Here is a 17,503-nt window from a genome sequence, read left to right as displayed (position 1 = left end):
ATTGATATTTAAACTGTATTTTGAGGGAGAGGTAGGGTTTCAACAGAATTGAAGACAACGGTCTTCTAGGCTGGGTCACATAAGGAAGAGTGAAATTTAGAGGGATAGACCCACTTGCCTGCACCAGAGGTTTCATATATGGGAGTAGTGGACTATAAAACTGGATTTTGACAACCCTTAAATGGCAAGCTGAAATCTTGTGAATGTTGGGAAACCATTGAAGTTTTGTTTTGTTTTTGTGTTTGTTTGTAAGGAGAGATTTTATTTGAAGGATTATTGGCGGGGGGGCAGCAGAGAAGGGACTGTTATAATAAAAACACTCTGACCATAAGATCTGCAAATGTCTTAAGGGTTAGGTGAAAGGGAAACACTGAATTTTTTTGAACAGGAAGGAACATAAGAAACATAATATTATAGAGCAATTAATTGGAGGTGATGAGCAAAAATGTATTTAGTATTCTTGGTCCTCAATTTCCCCAGTTGTAGAATGAACCCTTAGAATCTCTTCCAACTTGAAATGTTTGAGCGTTGTGAATAGAAGGGAAAATTCTTGGACATGTAGAGTCAGAACAGAAAGATGTATTTTGATTTGGATATGTTGAGTTTAGATAATAGAGATGTCTACCAGATGGTTATGTCGAATAAGCATTTGGGAAGGTGGGACTTAAAACATGGGGGAAATGTTAAAGCTGGAAGTATAGATTCAAAGATATTGCAAATAGAAGTCATAACTGAAGCGCAAGGGCAGGTGACATCTCCAGGTTTGGGTGATGTGTTTAGGGCACCAACAAGAGATGAAATAGGAAATCCAGGTTTCTGCTTCTGGCAGCATGGTGCCCTAGATACTGTGAGGGGCCTTTCTGCTGTACTTGCAGAAGGAAAGGGAGCCATCCACAGGATCAAAACAGGAGCAGTGTGAGCAGTAAGCACGTATGAAAGCCAGGGCTCTTCCTTAGGGCTTATGTTGATAACATCACTAAGAAGGGAAGAGGCAGGGAGCTAAACTGAAGAATCCTTGATTGAGGAGCAGACCCTGAAAGTGTCTAAAGAAGTTCTTGGTCAGTACCCTGGCTCCTTGCAGAGTCATATGCTAATAATCTTTGAAGGGAAACATCCAAAATATAGGTGCTCAGATATTTCACAGATTAAGACCAACTAAATGTGTGCTCATTAAAAAAAAAAAAAATCACTATCCACTTAAGGAAATAAATCACCATGAATGAGAATGAATAGAAACAACAAAGAACAGACTTAGACACCAGGGACTTTAGATAGTAGATTATAGGTTAAGGATGTATGAAATGTTTGTTGAAAGAATGAAAAGAATTATAAAAATGAAAAAGCAACAACATACTAATCAAAATGATCCAGCAGATTAGAAAATAAATTGAAATTTCCACTTGTGGCCATAAGGGAATAGAAGGGTCCAGAATTGCTCTCCTGCTGTAACAACTAGAAAGCTGGGCATAATATATAATGAAATAACTCTTCCTACAGAACAGGCAGCACAGGACTTGATCCCTAAGATGGCTGCTTGACCACCTCTCAGGCTTTCTGCCTGGAGACAATTTTTAAACTGCATTAAAGGGAGGGGAACCCAAACTGAGCCTGGCAATCTTGCTGAGTTGAGGGGAGACAGAAATCAGAGCTCAGGGTGGCTAAGGACATGAGAACAACTAGAAAGAAGTTATAGCATACATTGAAAAGATAAGACAAATCCAGAATTTAATAACGTAAAATTCACAATTTCTAGCATACGATCAACAGTTACTATACATAGGAAGAAGTGGGAACATATAACCCATGCCCAGGAGAAAAATCAGTTAATTCTTTCACTTCCAACCAATTTGGAGGAGATTTACTCTCCTGCCAGAAACAACCAAAAAACAGACAAATGATATAACTAATGTTTTTCAAGGTATTATATAATACACAAAGAAGGGCAGTGATCTCTGAGAGATGGGAAACAAGGTGAGCCTTACATGTGCCCCAGCTTGCTGCCTTGAAAGAGTCTACAGGGCTGTGGTGCAGGGAGGGAGCATGCAGGAAGAGCACAGCAGATTTGCTGAGTTGAGGAAATGGAACTGAGTCCAGAGAGACCCAGGTGGCTAGAATGGTCATAACAGAATATTCGAAAGTAGAGAGCTACACAGAAAGAGAACGTGAAAGAACTGAAGCTATTCTGTCTCAAATATTCAGCTGAGTACTGATCAACATCTGCATGTGAGGAAACTACCTGAGGCTGGCCAAAAAAAAAAAAAAAAAAGATGCCTGAAAGAATCAGAGGTAATAGTACCTGGAGCTCACACAGAACCTCTTCCCACCAGTCAGACTGGAAAAACCTCAGGATTCGTGGGGTAGAGACTTTAGAAAGGTCTTGCATCAAATGTGGAGAATAATTAGCCACAGACTGAGCTTTGCTCTAACCCTACCCAACAAATCTTAAAAGCAAGACCCAGCTACATGGAAAGGTCCTATATATCACTAATCATCAGGGAAATGCAAATCAAAACCGCAGGGAGCTATCACCTCACATCTGTTAGGATGACTGTTATCAAAAGACAAGAGTTAACTAGTGTTGGTAAGGATGTGGAGAAAAGGGAACTGTTGTGCACTACTGGAGCAAATGTAAAGTGGTGCAGCCACTATAGAAAAAGAGTATGGAGGTTCCTCAAAAAATTAAAAATAGAACTATCATGCGATCCTTTATCTAAAGGAAAGGAAAACACTAATTCAAAAGGATATATACACCCCTGTGTTCATTGCAGCATTATTTACAATAGCCAAGACATAGAAGCAACCTAAGTATCCAGAGATGGATGAATGGATAAAGAATATGTGGTGTATAGATACAGTGGAATATTATTCAGCCATAAAAAGGAAGAAAATCTTGCTATTTGCAACAACATGGATGGACCTTGAGGGCATTATACTAAATGAAATAAGTCAGACAGAGAAAGACAATTACCATATGATCTCACTTATATGTGGAATCTAAAAACAAAGAACAAAAATCCTCCTAGCTACAAAGAACAGATTGGTGGTCACTAGAGGCTGGGAATGAGCAGTGTTGAAATGGGTGAAGGTGGTCAAGAGGCCTGGGGATGTAATGTGCAGCATGGTGAGTATAGTTAATAACATGGTACTGTATATTTGAAAGTTGCTAAGAGAGTAGATCTTAAAAGCTCTCGTTACAAGAAAAAAATTTTTTAACTATGTGTGGTGATGGGTGTTGACTAGATTTATTGTGGTAATCATTTTGCAATATATACAAATATCAAAATATTATGTTATACACCTGAAACTGATATAGTGTCATATGGTAATTATATCTCAATTTTTTTTAATTAAGAAAAAGCAAGACCCAAAAGGGTCAAACAGTTTTCAAGTAACTTAACTATGTCCCAGAACAAACCTTAAGAATATTTATAGGAATATAAGAATATCCAGAACCCAAGAAATAAAATTCACAATCTCTGGCAACTAAACAAAAATTTCCAGACATGCAAAGGAGCAAGAAAATATCAATATATCACTTAAAGAATGAATCAATCAAAACCAACCCAGAACTGACACAGATTTTAGGATTAGCAGACAAGGACATTAAACCATTATTATGACGAAAATAAACACGTGAAAAGATGCTCATTAGACCGCAGGGAAATGCAAGACAAAATCACATGAGATTCTACTTCACATTCAGTAGGAAGACTAGGATAAAAAAAAGAAAAACAGATAGTAGCAAGCGTTGATGAGGGCGTGGAGAAATTGGAACCCTCATACATTTCTGGTGGGAATGCAAAATGATACAACTGCTTTGGAAAGTCTGGAAGTTCCCCAAAAGTTAAACATAGGGTTACTCTCACCCAGCAATTCCATTCATAGGCATATACTCAAGAAAATTTAAGACATATATCTATACAAAAACTGTACACAAATATTTGTTGTAGCATTATTCACCATAGCCAAAATGTACAAACAACCCAAATGTCCATCATTTGGATAAACAAAACGTGGCATATCCATACAATGGAACATTATTTGTCAATGAAAAGAAACGAAGTACTGACACATGCTTACAGCATGGCTGAACCTTGAAAGTGTTATACTAAGTAAAATAAGTCAGACACAAAAGAGCAAATATGTATGATTCCATTTATGTAGGGTACCTAGAATAGGCAAGTTCGTAGAGACAGAAAGTATAATAGAGGTTACCAGGGGCTGACGGGGGAAGAAATGTAGTTATTGTATACTGAGTACAGTTTCTGTTTGGAATGATGAAAAAGTTCTGGAAATGAGTAGTGGTGATGGTTGCACAACATTGTGAATGTACTTAATGACACTGGGTGGTACACTTATAAATGGTTAAGATGGTAAATTTTATATTATGTATATTTTACCACAATAAAAAAGCAAATAAATCTATTAAAATGTAACAATTTCACTTTTATTAATAATAATTTTAAAATTCATCTATTCTCATAGACCCTCATCACCATGTCGTCAACCCCTAACCTTAACCTTTTCTAGGTCAGAGGATCTTGTCTTCCAGACTTTGTGAAGTCACTATGAAGACAGTTGTCCGTTACTGGGAAACTTTACATTTCCCTGCAGGAATCCATGAAAAGAGCCCCATTTCCCCATAACCTTCATGGCATAGGTAACATATGCATCTCAGGTGGTGAAAATGTCTCGATTGTCCAGTTGGGTGTGCCTTATCATCACTTCTAGTTTCACCTGTGTTGTTTGGAGAAATAATGGATGAGGAAGAAGATATATTTCAATCCTCTGTCTCACATGGGCCACTTAAATATTTTTAATGATTAAATTCTTAAGAAAGAGGCCAGTCTCTTAGAGCATTAGCCAGCATTTTTGTTAAAAGAAGGAATTGTGGCATCAAGGACCATAGTCTTAATCTCATTTTTTGGTCTCAGTGCAAGGTATTTTTAGTCTAAGTGTGTCTTTAAAGATAGATATAGCTAGCAGCAAACAAGCTAGGTTACAGCTGTTTATCATTATTTGGCAGCTGGTAAACCTCAAATTTAGTTATTTTTTCAAGGAGGAAAGCAAAGAGTCAAATCAGACTTCAAAATGTCATCTAAATTAGCAGAGTGTACCCTGCCAGTCTCACACTCTCATCACTCTGTGATCTACTATGTGTGTTCCACATGGTATTTTTTTCTTCATAAGTGTGACCTAATCCTCACTGATACATCTCCCTCAAAGTTGCTGTCTCATTGATTTACATATTCCTTAGCCTCACTCAGAAAATACAGCATCTTGAAGTTCAATACCTGTCTTTCTCAATAAAGTGAAATTTAGTAACTGCAAAAATGAAGTCATTTTTGTTGTCAGCAATGGTTACTTCAAGATTCATTTTTTTTTCCTATTAGAGTACTTGTAGTTCACAAGCATTTTCTCCACTTTCTTCATCCCCTAGTCAAGATTATCACAAAGGGGAGTTTGAGGCATTCCCCAAAGTAATTCTTGGTTTTACTTGTCTAATCCTTTCAGTTGCCAAGGATTGCTACATAGTTCCAGAACTTTGGGATTTGCCAAGCAAGTCAGTCTTCTTATACTGCTCTTTCCCACCTGGAGTCATCTGCCCCATGACAACCTCTTACTTCTCTTTGGTCATTTTCACATCAAGAAAGCCCAGTTTGGGGACTTCCCTGGTGGTCCAGCTGTTAAGACTCTGTGCTCCCAATGCAGGGGGCCCAGCTTCGATCCCTGGTCAGGGAACTAGATCCCACGTGCATGCTGCAACTAAATATCCTGTGTGCTACAACTAAGACCTGGTGCAGCCAATTAAAAAAAAAAAGCCCAATTTTTAATCCAATGTGAATTTGATGTTCAGAGTGGCTCATGAAGGAAAATACTTTCCTGCAATGTCTTCATAACAATTTAAGACCTCGAGGAATAATTATCAACCAAAACTCAGTCTGAGAAAACTAAGGAGGCAGGCAACATGGGCCAGAATGAACAGTTTCTTGTGTACAAAGAATATACATTTTGTGACTTGACATTTCTTCAGGAATTGCTTTTGCTGTGATTTTTCTTTGAAACTTGTGGTATAGTCAAGGGTTCTCCTTGATTCTTAGGGTTCTGCACCCTAAGTCAGCTTTGGTTCTCCTGACTCCGGGGTTAATTCATTGCTTTAACCCATGTTTATCAGTTCATTGGGTATCTATAATACATTTCAGGCCTTCTGGTAGGGTCTTCAGCATGAAGAACCAGTCATGTATGAGATGTCATTCTTGCATTCAGGAAGCTTTCAGTCCACTTTGAGAGACAGACATATAAATAGATAAAAGGCTGTGCAATATGGAGAGGGCCATAATAAAATTTAAGTTAAGTGCCTTGGGATCCCAGGTGAGAGAGTAACTTTGCTTAGGGAAGCTGGAGAAGCCTTTTATATAGGCAGCAGAATTTGAGCTAGATCTGAAACAAGGAATAGAGGTTTTCCAAATAGAGAAGGTTAGAAGAAAAAACATTCTAGGCAGAGGAAATAGCATATACAAAGACTTGGAAGCATGAAAGAGCCCTGTGGTTTCTACGAATGTCACAAAGTTCAGTGAAGCTGGAGAACAGAGTATAAAGAGAACAAAAGATTAAGCTAGAGAAATAGGGTGTGTATCAGTTATCTGTGGCTGCACAACAAACCACCCCAAAACTTAGTGGCTTAACAGAACATTCATTTTATTTGCTTATGATGATACGGGGTTTTCTCAGCTAGAAGTGGTTCTTCTACTGGTCTCACTTGGGATACTCATGTGGGTACAGTCATCTGTATATTAGATGGGAGGCAGCTTGTCTCTGAGTCACACGTTCCCGAGGTCTAACTGGGCTTCCTTACATGGCAACATCATGTACTACGACAATGGAGGCAAACCTGTAAGAACCTGTAAGATGAAAACAGAACCCCTTGAAGCCTAGGTTTGGAATTCACACATTGTTATTTCTACCACATTCTATTGGCCAAATTAATTCATGGCCAGCCGCGATTCCAAGGGTGGGAAAATAGATTCTACTTCCTGATGGGAGGAGCAGCAGAGTCACATTGCAAAGGGGTGTAAGAACAGGGAGGGGAGAGATGGTTGTGGCTGTCTTTGCAAACAATCTACCATAGGGTGGAAGCAGATTGTAAAGGCCTGCATACAAGGTAAACAGTTTGGAACTTATCTGAAGGGCAAAAGGAAGCTATCAGAGGTTAGTTGTTTTGTTTTGTTTTGTTTTTAAACACTAAGGTAGTACGATTTTCTGCTCAGCACCCCTTATTTAAGGAACCATTCTTCTCCTACAATCCCCATGGTTACTGCAGAAGCCATTATGTTAGTACAGTGGCCCACCTTTTGGTTGGTTGTTTGGGCCAATCAGAATCCTTCCTTTAGACTTTTTTTCTACTGAAAGTGAGAGTTGGACTCTTGCCAGTACCTGAAGCTGTAAGATATAACCCTTGGGGAGTGCTAAGTGGCTACATAAAGAAAGCAGCTCTGTACAGAGAAGCAGAGGTGAGAGGTGGAGCCCTGATGGCCTTGAAATCCACTATTTCTGATATCCCTCTTTGCCAAGGCTTTTTCAAGTTTGGTCTCTCTCTTGCAACCACACAATCCCAGCTAATACAAAGAGAAGTTAACACCTGCAAGTAGGGAGTTGCAAGTGACAGCATAAAAATCTGAAACCAGATGAGTTTTGGGTGTCATGATTATTGGGAAGTTATTTTAATTGGTTTTTACTGGTATGTAAGAAAACTATTGCTTTTTATATTTTGTATGCAGCTACCCTATTCTTTCTGATGGCTTTTCGACTGAATCTCTTGGAGTTTCCTAGACCAACAATTAGATTATCAGAAAACAATTATGTTTTGTCTTTTTCCTTTCCTATATGCATATATACATACATACGTGTGTGTGTGTGTGTGTGTGTAATTTCTTTTTCTTGTCTTACTTGGTTGGCCAGAATCTTCAGAGCATTGTTGTATAATAGCAATCACATTCATCATTCTCATCCTATTCCTGACTTCATAAAAAAGATTCTAATGTTTTCATCCTGGTGTAATTTTTTTAAACATCTTTATTGGAGTATAATTGCTTTACAATGGTGTGTTAGTTTCTGCTTTATAACAAAGTGAATCAGCTATACATATACGTATATCCCCATATCTCCTCCCGCTTGTGTTTCCCTCCCACCCTCCCTATCCCACCCCTCTACGTGGACACAAAGCACCGAGCTGATCTCCCTGTGCTATGCGGCTGCTTCCCACTAGCTATCTATTTTATATTTGGTAGTAGTGTATGTATGTCCATGCCACTCTCTCACTTTGTCCCAGCTTACCCTTCCCCCTCCCCATGTCCTCAAGTCCATTCTCTACATCTGCATCTTTATTCCCGTCCTGACCCTAGGTTCTTCAGAACCATTTTTTTTTTTAGATTCCATATATATGTGTTAGCATATGGTATTTGTTTTTCTCTTTCTGACTTACTTCACTCTGTATGACAGACTCTAGATCCATCCGCCTCACTATAAATAACTCAGTTTCTTTCCTTTTTATGGCTGAGTAATATTCCATTGTATATATGTGCCACATCTTCTTTATCCATTCATCTGTCGATGGACACTTAGGTTGCTTCCATGTCCTGGCTATTGTAAATAGAGCTGCAGTGAACACTGTGGTACATGACTCTTTTTGAATTATGGTTTTCTCAGGGTATATGCCCAGTAGTGGGATTGCTGGGTCATATGGTAGTTCTATTTTTAGTTTTTTAAGGAACCTCCATACTGTTCTCCATAGTGGCTGTATCAATTTACATTCCCACCAACAGTACAAGAGGGTTCCCTTTTCTCCACACCCTCTCCAGCATTTATTGTTTGTAGATTTTTTGATCATGGCCATTCTGACTGGTGTGAGGTGATACCTCATTGTAGTTTTGATTCATCTTGAGTGTAATTTTTATAGTTCATGTCTGTAAAATACTCTTCGTTATAGTAAGAGGATATTTTTTCTTCCAATCTAAATTTAATTTGCATTTTGAAAATTTGAAGTGGATAGCATATTCTTTCAAATAATTTTTCAGTAATTTTCAACTTCATATTATTTCTCCTTAATATGTAAATAAGTCAATTATATTGAAGTATTTATTACTATTGAATCATCCTTACACTCTGATAATCCCTACTGGTCTCGATGTAGATTGCTTTCCTGCAGTCCTGAATTTGATAATATAGGCAGCCCTCATTTTGCTGGTACCATGTTAACTGCTACTTGTGCATATCAGAGCCATGCCCTTGCTCGCATGGTTCTAACGTGTGTACATTTTGTTTTACATTGGTGCTGGGCAAAGTGGAAATCACTAGTACTTTACTTAGAGCAGTTTACATTTATATTCATATACTTTGTTGGGGTTTTTTTATCATCTTTATTGGAGTATAATTGCTTTACAATGGTGTGTTAGTTTCTGCTTTATAACAAAGTGAATCAGTTATACATATACATATGTTCCCATATCTCCTCCCTCTTGCGTCTTTGGTATAATATCTACTATATTTGGATTAGAAAAAAAATGAAGAACGCTTATTTTTCCTGTGCTCCAAAACTGTTTACATACAAAAGAAAAGCTGAATCAACTCCGTAACACCATCTCTTTATGAGTGACATACATCTTTGACAGTCATTTCATTCTCTTCTCTTGTTTGGGGCTCTTCAGATCTCTTACCTCTTATTGAACCAACTTTGGTAATTTATATTTTGCTAGAAAATTGTTCAGGTTATTTATATTTTCAAATTAATATGCATAAAGTTTATGATATTCTTTCATATTCTTTATTCATTTTCTGTAGTTATGGTCTTTCTCATTCCTAATATTGTTTATATTATATTTCCTTTCCTCTTCTTTCTCTCTCTTTCTTTCTATCATATTTGCTAGAAGTTTGTCAACTTTATACGTCTTTTCAAAGATTACATGTTTTCATTTTTTATCTATACCAATTTATATCTTTTCCAGTTCATTAATTTGTTTTATTTTTATTGATTCACTCTATTTTTGAATTTGATTTACTTTTTCTAGTCTTTTGTGTTAAATAGTGTTCGCTTATTTTTAATAAAGTTTCTAACAAAGGAGTTTAAGACTGTGGTGTTATTGGAGTATATTTGGCAACACCTCATACATTTTGATATGTAATGTTTTCAGTTTGCCTCATTTTTAATCTATAATTCAGTTTTTATTTTCCTCTTTGACCCAGGCTATTAGAAGAATGAATGTTACCTGTACAGTTTCTACTTTTAAAACGTCTCTTATTGAGAACTATCTTTTGTCCTAGAATGTGTATTCAACCTAAACTGACTATGAGCAAGGTCTGGTTTTATCTTTATGGCTCCCTCTTGAAAGTAAAGCTTTCTTACCCACCAAGCTTCCTCCTCCTGCCATGCCTAAATAAGGAGCACTCTCTAATTGTCAGTATAATCATTAAGTCTTTCATATCTTTTGAACAAATATTGACATTGAAGCCCTATCGATCGTTAAGTCAGAAATATTTCCAGACTTATTCAGATAAATTCAAGTGAAGAATCAAGGGGCATTAACTTGCTGTGCAAAATGGACATGTGAGTCATCTTTCCCTTCAGTACCAAGTACATGCAGAGATCAGGGAAAGTAATGTCGGAATGATTCAGAGTTCGATAAGTTTAGTTCAGGAATTCTTCAAAGAGGATGGCTGAATTTTATTGAAGGGGAGGGAAGGAAATGATTTGCTAGAAAAGAGATGAAAGGGCTTTCCAGAGAGGAACAGTGAAAGTTACAAGGCCAATAATAAAAATAAAAATAATTACATATATATATATATATGTTGTGTGTATGTGTGTTCATTACTATTTACAAACCCTTTCACATCCACTACTTTATTTAAGCATTACAATAATTCTTTGAGAAGGTATGATTATTATCTCCCATCCTGTTTGCTTAGAACACTGAGGTTTAAAGGGACTAAGTGGAGCCCAGTGTGGAACCTAGATCTTCCAGCGTGAAATTCACTGTTTTTTCCACTATATCATGCTAAGAAGGCAGCCCTCTAGAGGGCTCTCCAAAATACAGTCCCTGGTGAGGATCAGGAGAAGGAAGGAGGGGTCTGGCTACTTGGGTGTCCGCAAATTTGTAACCTCAGTGTTTGTCTCATTTGAGATCCCTGCAGTGAAGCTGAACGAGCTGCTCGAGAACTTTTATGTCACCGTTAAGAAGAGCGACGGCTCAGACTTCCTGGCCACGTCGCTGCACGCCATCCGCCGAGGCCTGGACCGCATCCTGAAGAATGCGGGCGTGGGCTTCTCCATCACCAGCAGCACCTTCAGCTCCTCCACCAAGAAGCTCAAGGAGAAGCTGTGGGTGCTGAGTAAGGCAGGGATGTCAGGTGCCCGTTCTCGCAACATCGTCTACTTCTCCCTCTCTGATGAGGAGGAGATGTGGCAGGCAGGGTGTCTGGGGGATGACAGCCCCATCACCCTTCTGTCCACCGTGGTCAAGTACAACAGCCAATACCTGAATATGCGGACGCTGCAGGAGCATGCTGATCTGATGTATGGTGACATCGAGCTGCTCAAAGACCCACAGAACCAGCCCTATTTCGCCCGGACAGACAGTGTCAAGCGGGAGAGTCGGAGTGGTTCCACTCGAGTGTGCCACGGGAAGATCTACCATGAGCATTCCAGGGGACACAAACAGTGCCCTTACTGCCTCCTCTACAAGTACATGTACATCCACCGACCACCCACCCAGATGGAGGCCAAGTCCCCTTTCTACCTTACCGCCAGGAAGGAGGCCACAGACATGGGCAGCGTGTGGTACGAGGAACAGAGGATGGGACTGAGGTCTCTTCGGGGAATTGTCCCGAACTTAGCCAAGAAGGTCAAGCTGGAAAACTGTGAGAACTTCACCTTCGTCTCATTTACTCAGGTCTCCAGGAGGCTTGGCTCCCACAGCTGCTGCCAGTGAGTCTCCCCTGGGTCCCGGCCACCACCCAACACACCTGGCAGGGGGGCGCTCCCCCCGCAGCCAAGGCCAGAGTTCTGAGGTGGCAGGGATGACCGTGATTTCATGGTCAGGCTGGTCCCTGTCAGTGGGACTTCCTATTTCTTTGACTTTGCGTTTGTTTTTTTAACTGAAAGTAGATGAATATTTAGGATGTTTTATCCAGATGTGTGTCACCTTTGTTAAATTATAGAGTCTAACGCACTGTATAAATTACTACATACACAAGAGTGAGGAAGTTCATTTTATCTAGTGCCTTTTTAGCACAGATTTTCTCAAAAAAAAATAAAAGGGAGTGGGGAAGAAAACCGTTTAAGTAGTCATTTAAAAAAAATCCCAGTAGCCTAGTAGCTTTAGAATGTTATAAACACTTTGTGGAATTACACTCACAGTGAGGAACTAGGAAGGGAGAGGCAGACATGTTAACTATTTCCAGGAGAAAAGTGGCACCTGGCACTCCTCCTTATGTTTTGTTGATGGATAACTTGGTCCTGCAGAGCAAGCAGCCTTGGTTGATGGAAGGTCGTGGAGCTACGCTCAGTCATGCTGATAGGAAAGTGGGGACTGCTCTCAGCCCTGGGAGGACTTGACCTCTGCATCAGTGGAGACAGTTTTATGAGAAAAGATTAATGCACCAAACGGTGCTTGTGAGAACAAGGTTTCCAATGAACTAGATGGTTTGTACAATGAGGGAATTTCTAGTAGTAGAGAAAGTGTCTTGGAAAAGCGGTCTGCGATCAAAACGTGAAAAACCTCCTGAAGCAGAAGTGCCTACGTTTTCTTTCTCAGCGTCATGTGAAAGCTATTTTCGTTTGAACATTTTTTAGAGGTTTTTTTTGCATCTGTTCCTTGTGTCATACAGTTGTTCCAGCATATAGCACTGGACTGTAAAACAACTGAAAGTAATTTTCAGGCGTAACCAGGAAAATCCAACAGAACAAGCTGCAAAGAAAACAAATTCCAAAACATGTTCATTAAAGAGTTTTGAAATATTTTTGTCAAAGTATGACTCTTTCAGCCACAAGAGATCTCATCATTTTAGGTTGGCACCAATGCTTGGGACACGAGGATGTAGGCAACCTACCAGGTAAGCAAACCCAGCAACAAGCACAGAGTTGAAAAATCAGACCATGATGATAGATTATCAGTGTAGTTTGAAATCATTTCACTCAGGTGAGATTAAATCTGACCACTTGTCATTCAAACATTAACAGAATGTTATAATAACTGCTCTGAATAAGTGAAAAAGGAGCCCAAAGAGGACTAATTAATAATAATAATAATTTCTAGGGAATCTTTATTTTGTATTTGAGGAAAGACTGCTACAACTTCATACCATTTTGTTCCTGTGTATGTTTTCCAGTCCACAGTTGAAAGTCTAGTATACATTCATTTTGTAGGAGTCCTAAAATCAGCCCTATTTCTTTTTCAAAACATTATTTTAGTATTTATTTTAATTGTTTTAAAAAGTCATTCACTGGTCATTGAAATATATCATACTTCCTTTACCAGAGAAGACTCAACCAATGCTGCCTTAAGGTTTAATGTTGTTCCCTTTTTAGTTCCTGCACATTTATTTCGTTTACTAGTTGATCTTTCCTGAATATAGATTAACTTTGGTATGTCTCCATCTGTATATAAATAACAGGTAATATTTAATAAGCAGTGTTATGACTTGATATTGCACACTGTTCTGTTGTAGTTTCCAATAGGGATTTTAAGGTTTTGATTAAAAGAGACACAAAACACGAGGTACAGTTTCCTTTAGTGGGTGAACACCCAGAGGAAATGTTGTTTGAGGAAAGCACATGGTTGTTTTTCTTGTCAGTACTGCACTTAAACAGAAATATACCCTATGTGAACTACTGGGCAGGGCCTGCAGCTTAATTAATAAAACCTCCATTTTTATTTTAAATCGATTCAAGAAGAAATTGCCATTAGATATCACTGGGATCTTTTCAGATTTTAACATTTCCAAAAGTAGCAATAACTGATCCAGAGGCTGTAATCTTTCTGTTGATAGTGGCTTTTTATCAGCTGAATAACCATCTCTGCCTCAGGTTTGTCGCTTATCACCTATTTGATGGACTTTCAACCCTCAGAGTTCTGAAGTGAATGATTATAATCAAAGTCAGGAGGTAGAATCTCCAGTGGTACCTGATGGAAGGAAAGAATCGCATCTCAGCATCCTAAATGCCATTCATTGCATGCCTCCTGTGCCACCCACTGTATAGGTACTTTGTCTATTATATATTTGTGTGTAGATGTGTATGTGTGTATGTGCACACACACTTTAAGTTTATATGTGATAACACCTAGTAAACCTGCTCATATGGTGAAGCACCTATCCATCTATATGGTGTGTCCATGCTCAGAGGATCTGAAGCGGGGCAGAGTAGCTAGTTCTTGTTGGGCTTCAGAGCTAAGGCAGTTGTTCTGTCTTTTCGGCCAGCTGTAAACCATACCCTCTGGGGACTGCAGGGTTTTCTACTCTTGGCCTAAGCCAGGAGAAAGGAGATTCCCAAGAGAAGAAAGAGGGAGGTTAAGAGTTTTTTCTCTACTTACCTTTAGTGTCTTTTGTATTCAAAAGTGGGAATGAATACCGGGAACTTGCACATTCACCGAGGCTCGAGTGGCCGTGGCTCTGCCTCAGGAATGGTGGTGCTGTAGGTGTTATGGGACGACCCAGGGAGTCCTTTGGGTGAGCTCTTGCCCCCAGCACCTTCTGCACCTGCTCTAAAGGAAGCCCTGCTCGCCTGGTACCTCCTCCCCAGAATTTAGCCAGTCTCCCCTTGGAAGTTTATTCCAGCAGAGGTGATGGGGGCATCAGCTTGCAGGGTATGATTCAATGAAGTATAAAGGCTTTAGCACAGCACCGGGCACATAGTATTATTTATGCAATAAATCTTCGTTATTTTAGTTACAACCTTTGGTAAGAGTAATAGTATTATTCACCTCATCTGCACTATACCACTTATTCCTTCCATTATGGAGATTCTCTCTCCTTTAAACTGTTAAACTTGAAGAGGAAAGCAAACCTGATAATGTGGTCACATTTATACCCATAAATTCTACCTCCAGCACCTCCAAGCCCTGATACCTCAGATATAAGCAAAAACAATTAAAGTACAGAGAAGCCCTGAGAGGCATTAGGAGAAAGTTTTCCCATGGTTTAGTGTGTTTGCAAAGGGAAGTATTATGGGAAAACCTAACCAAAGTTGTGAAAGAAATGGTCTCCTCGGTCATGTGGCATTTCCCAGCTTTCCTTGGATTATATGCTGTATTAACTGCCCTGACTGATAAATGTTTATAGAAATGTGAAACTCTGTTACTTTGATTTTTATTTTAATTCAACCTCATTAAAAGCATCGCGCTATACCCACCCTATCAGCATGTTCATAGACAGCTGTGGAGAAGATCTAGACAAAATAATCCTCCTGTAGAAGCGGAAGCCTCTGGCTATAAAAGGAAGATTACCAGGCTGGCAGCGCCTTCTCTACTCACTTGGTAAATGCTGGTCTCACTTTCCTCAGCTGTGAAAGGAGATCATCGGAAAAGATCATCTCCAAAGTGAATAATGTTACATTTCTGCAGTTCCTCAAGGCCATGTAGTTAGGAAGTGGCAAAACTAGGAGGCAAAATTCCTAATTCCTCAAGATCATATACTGAATCTCCTAAGTGAGTGCTTCTCGCTATATTGGAACGCTTGCTTTAGGAATAACAATTTTCTTGAAATTTTAAGTTTGACAGCTCTTTAAATTATTTTGCTATCTCTACAGGCAGCAGAATGTTATTTTTCTCAGGTTAGGCTAACACTAACCACATTGTTACCACTTAAATAAACAAATATTTATGTTTAAATATTACTCTTATCAAACAAGCATCACTTTGTTGCTTTTGTTGAAATCTGGATTGCTAACAGTGGGTTCTTGAGCTAGTAACCAGTTAACTTTAGGCAGCAAGAAATGCAAACGAAGACGATCTCAAAGAAGAGTTACCTCATTTTCCCTCAGGCGCTCCAATTTAGCCTAAGTTAAGACCCATACATATTGAGAAACTGTTAACAAACAGCCCTGAACCGAAGAATGCATTAAAAGTTTCAAATTCACGTGTATCTTTAAATGCTTTTACTTTTGGGGTGAATTTAATGCTCTGTTTTAAGAGAAAAACATTCAGTTGTTTAGGCAAAGTTCTTAGGTAAAAATCTCTGTTGTGTTTTTCCATATAAATTATCACCTAAGCAAAAACAGGAGTGAAGGGAGAGATTGCTGATGACGTAAGGCTGAACTCCCTTTCTGAGAGAAGAGGAGGCTGTGGGGAATGAAAAACTAGCTTATCTCTGGAAGTTCCTATGTGTTCTGTATCCATGTATCCTGACATCATAGGATTTCCCAAAACTCCTTTGAGGGAGGCTGCCCATCCTTCTGGCAAAGTTTGCCTATTTTGATGATGATTTTGAGTACTTCTAGTTCTTTATAGCCCAAGAAATCCAGAGAGGTTCCCTATGTTTTAATTGTTGATGAGAATCAGATTTTTATGCTCAATTAAAGTGCTTTATTGTTGATCTAATGCAGTTCATATGGAAATTAATAATTTCAGGAAATACTTGTTAAGACCAAAAAGAAAACTCACTGGATTATATGTAGATGCATATTGCTTCCATTACTATTAAAAGCAATTAGATAGATCCCTCTCCCCCACTGAGAATGGGCTCCTAAATATTTTATGGTCAGAATAACTGATTTAATTGATTTACATTTAACTGTAGTTATTTTTACTGATTTGTTCAAATAAGTTTCTGGAAGATTCAGATTTGACTAACACTAACTGTGGTAAGTGCTTTCGCACAGCTTCCTCGTATTCTCATTTAATTCTCACAACAGCTCTGCAGGGTAGGTCTAATTATTCCCATTTTACTTACTGAGAAACCAAGGCTCAGAGAAGTTAAGTAAATTTCCCAAAGTCTCACAGAGCTAATAAGCTGGAGAACTTAAGTTTGAACCCAGGTCTTCTGACTCCAAATACAGTGCTCAATGCATTAAACTAAACTGCCTTCTTCAGGCCCAAAGAGGTCCATTTATCACAGAGCTTTTAAAAAATTAAACAGTTTCTGTTTGTTTGGGAAATATTTCATTTCTCAAACCATACTGTGTCATACCTTATATGTACTCTCTTACTAATTCAATATATTGGTATAATTCAATAGTTCCTGGAAAGCCTGGTGGTTTTCTATGAATAAGTATAACATTTTCTGCCTACTGAGAACCTTCTGTGTTTATCCAATAAATAACTCATATTATCTATTGTCTACCTTAAAGGGCAGATGTTCATGCCAGTTTATTCTAATAAAAGTCAAGTCGTTTACAAACTGCACCTGTTTTGAATGGGTATCATTGCTTAAAATGTAAAGGACTTCCTAGCCTACATCACAATTACATGCTCAGGGTTTTTGCTTTCACTTTTTAATTTTGATGTCAGAGGATTTT

At 38.7% G+C, this 17,503-nt stretch overlaps 1 protein-coding gene across 2 annotated transcripts in view; it reads left to right on the top strand.

The window, feature by feature from the left end:
* KIAA1958 overlaps positions 1 to 11,981 on the top strand; it is a gene marked incomplete at its 3' end in the record, with an annotated part of 170,292 nt that extends 158,311 nt beyond the window's left edge. For both annotated transcript variants that reach the window (XM_082843447.1, XM_082843448.1), the window contains one exon: positions 11,175 to 11,981. In XM_082843447.1, the coding sequence (XP_082699573.1) occupies positions 11,175 to 11,981 (807 nt within the window). The remainder of the gene's footprint in view (positions 1 to 11,174) is intronic.
* Between the last annotated feature and the right edge of the window lie 5,522 nt (positions 11,982 to 17,503).

The sequence above is a fragment of the Leucopleurus acutus genome (genome assembly GCF_964270905.1).
Source record: "Leucopleurus acutus genome assembly, chromosome: 7".
NCBI classification, from domain to species: domain Eukaryota; kingdom Metazoa; phylum Chordata; class Mammalia; order Artiodactyla; family Delphinidae; genus Leucopleurus; species Leucopleurus acutus.
This window is presented reverse-complemented; position numbering and strand designations above follow the sequence as displayed.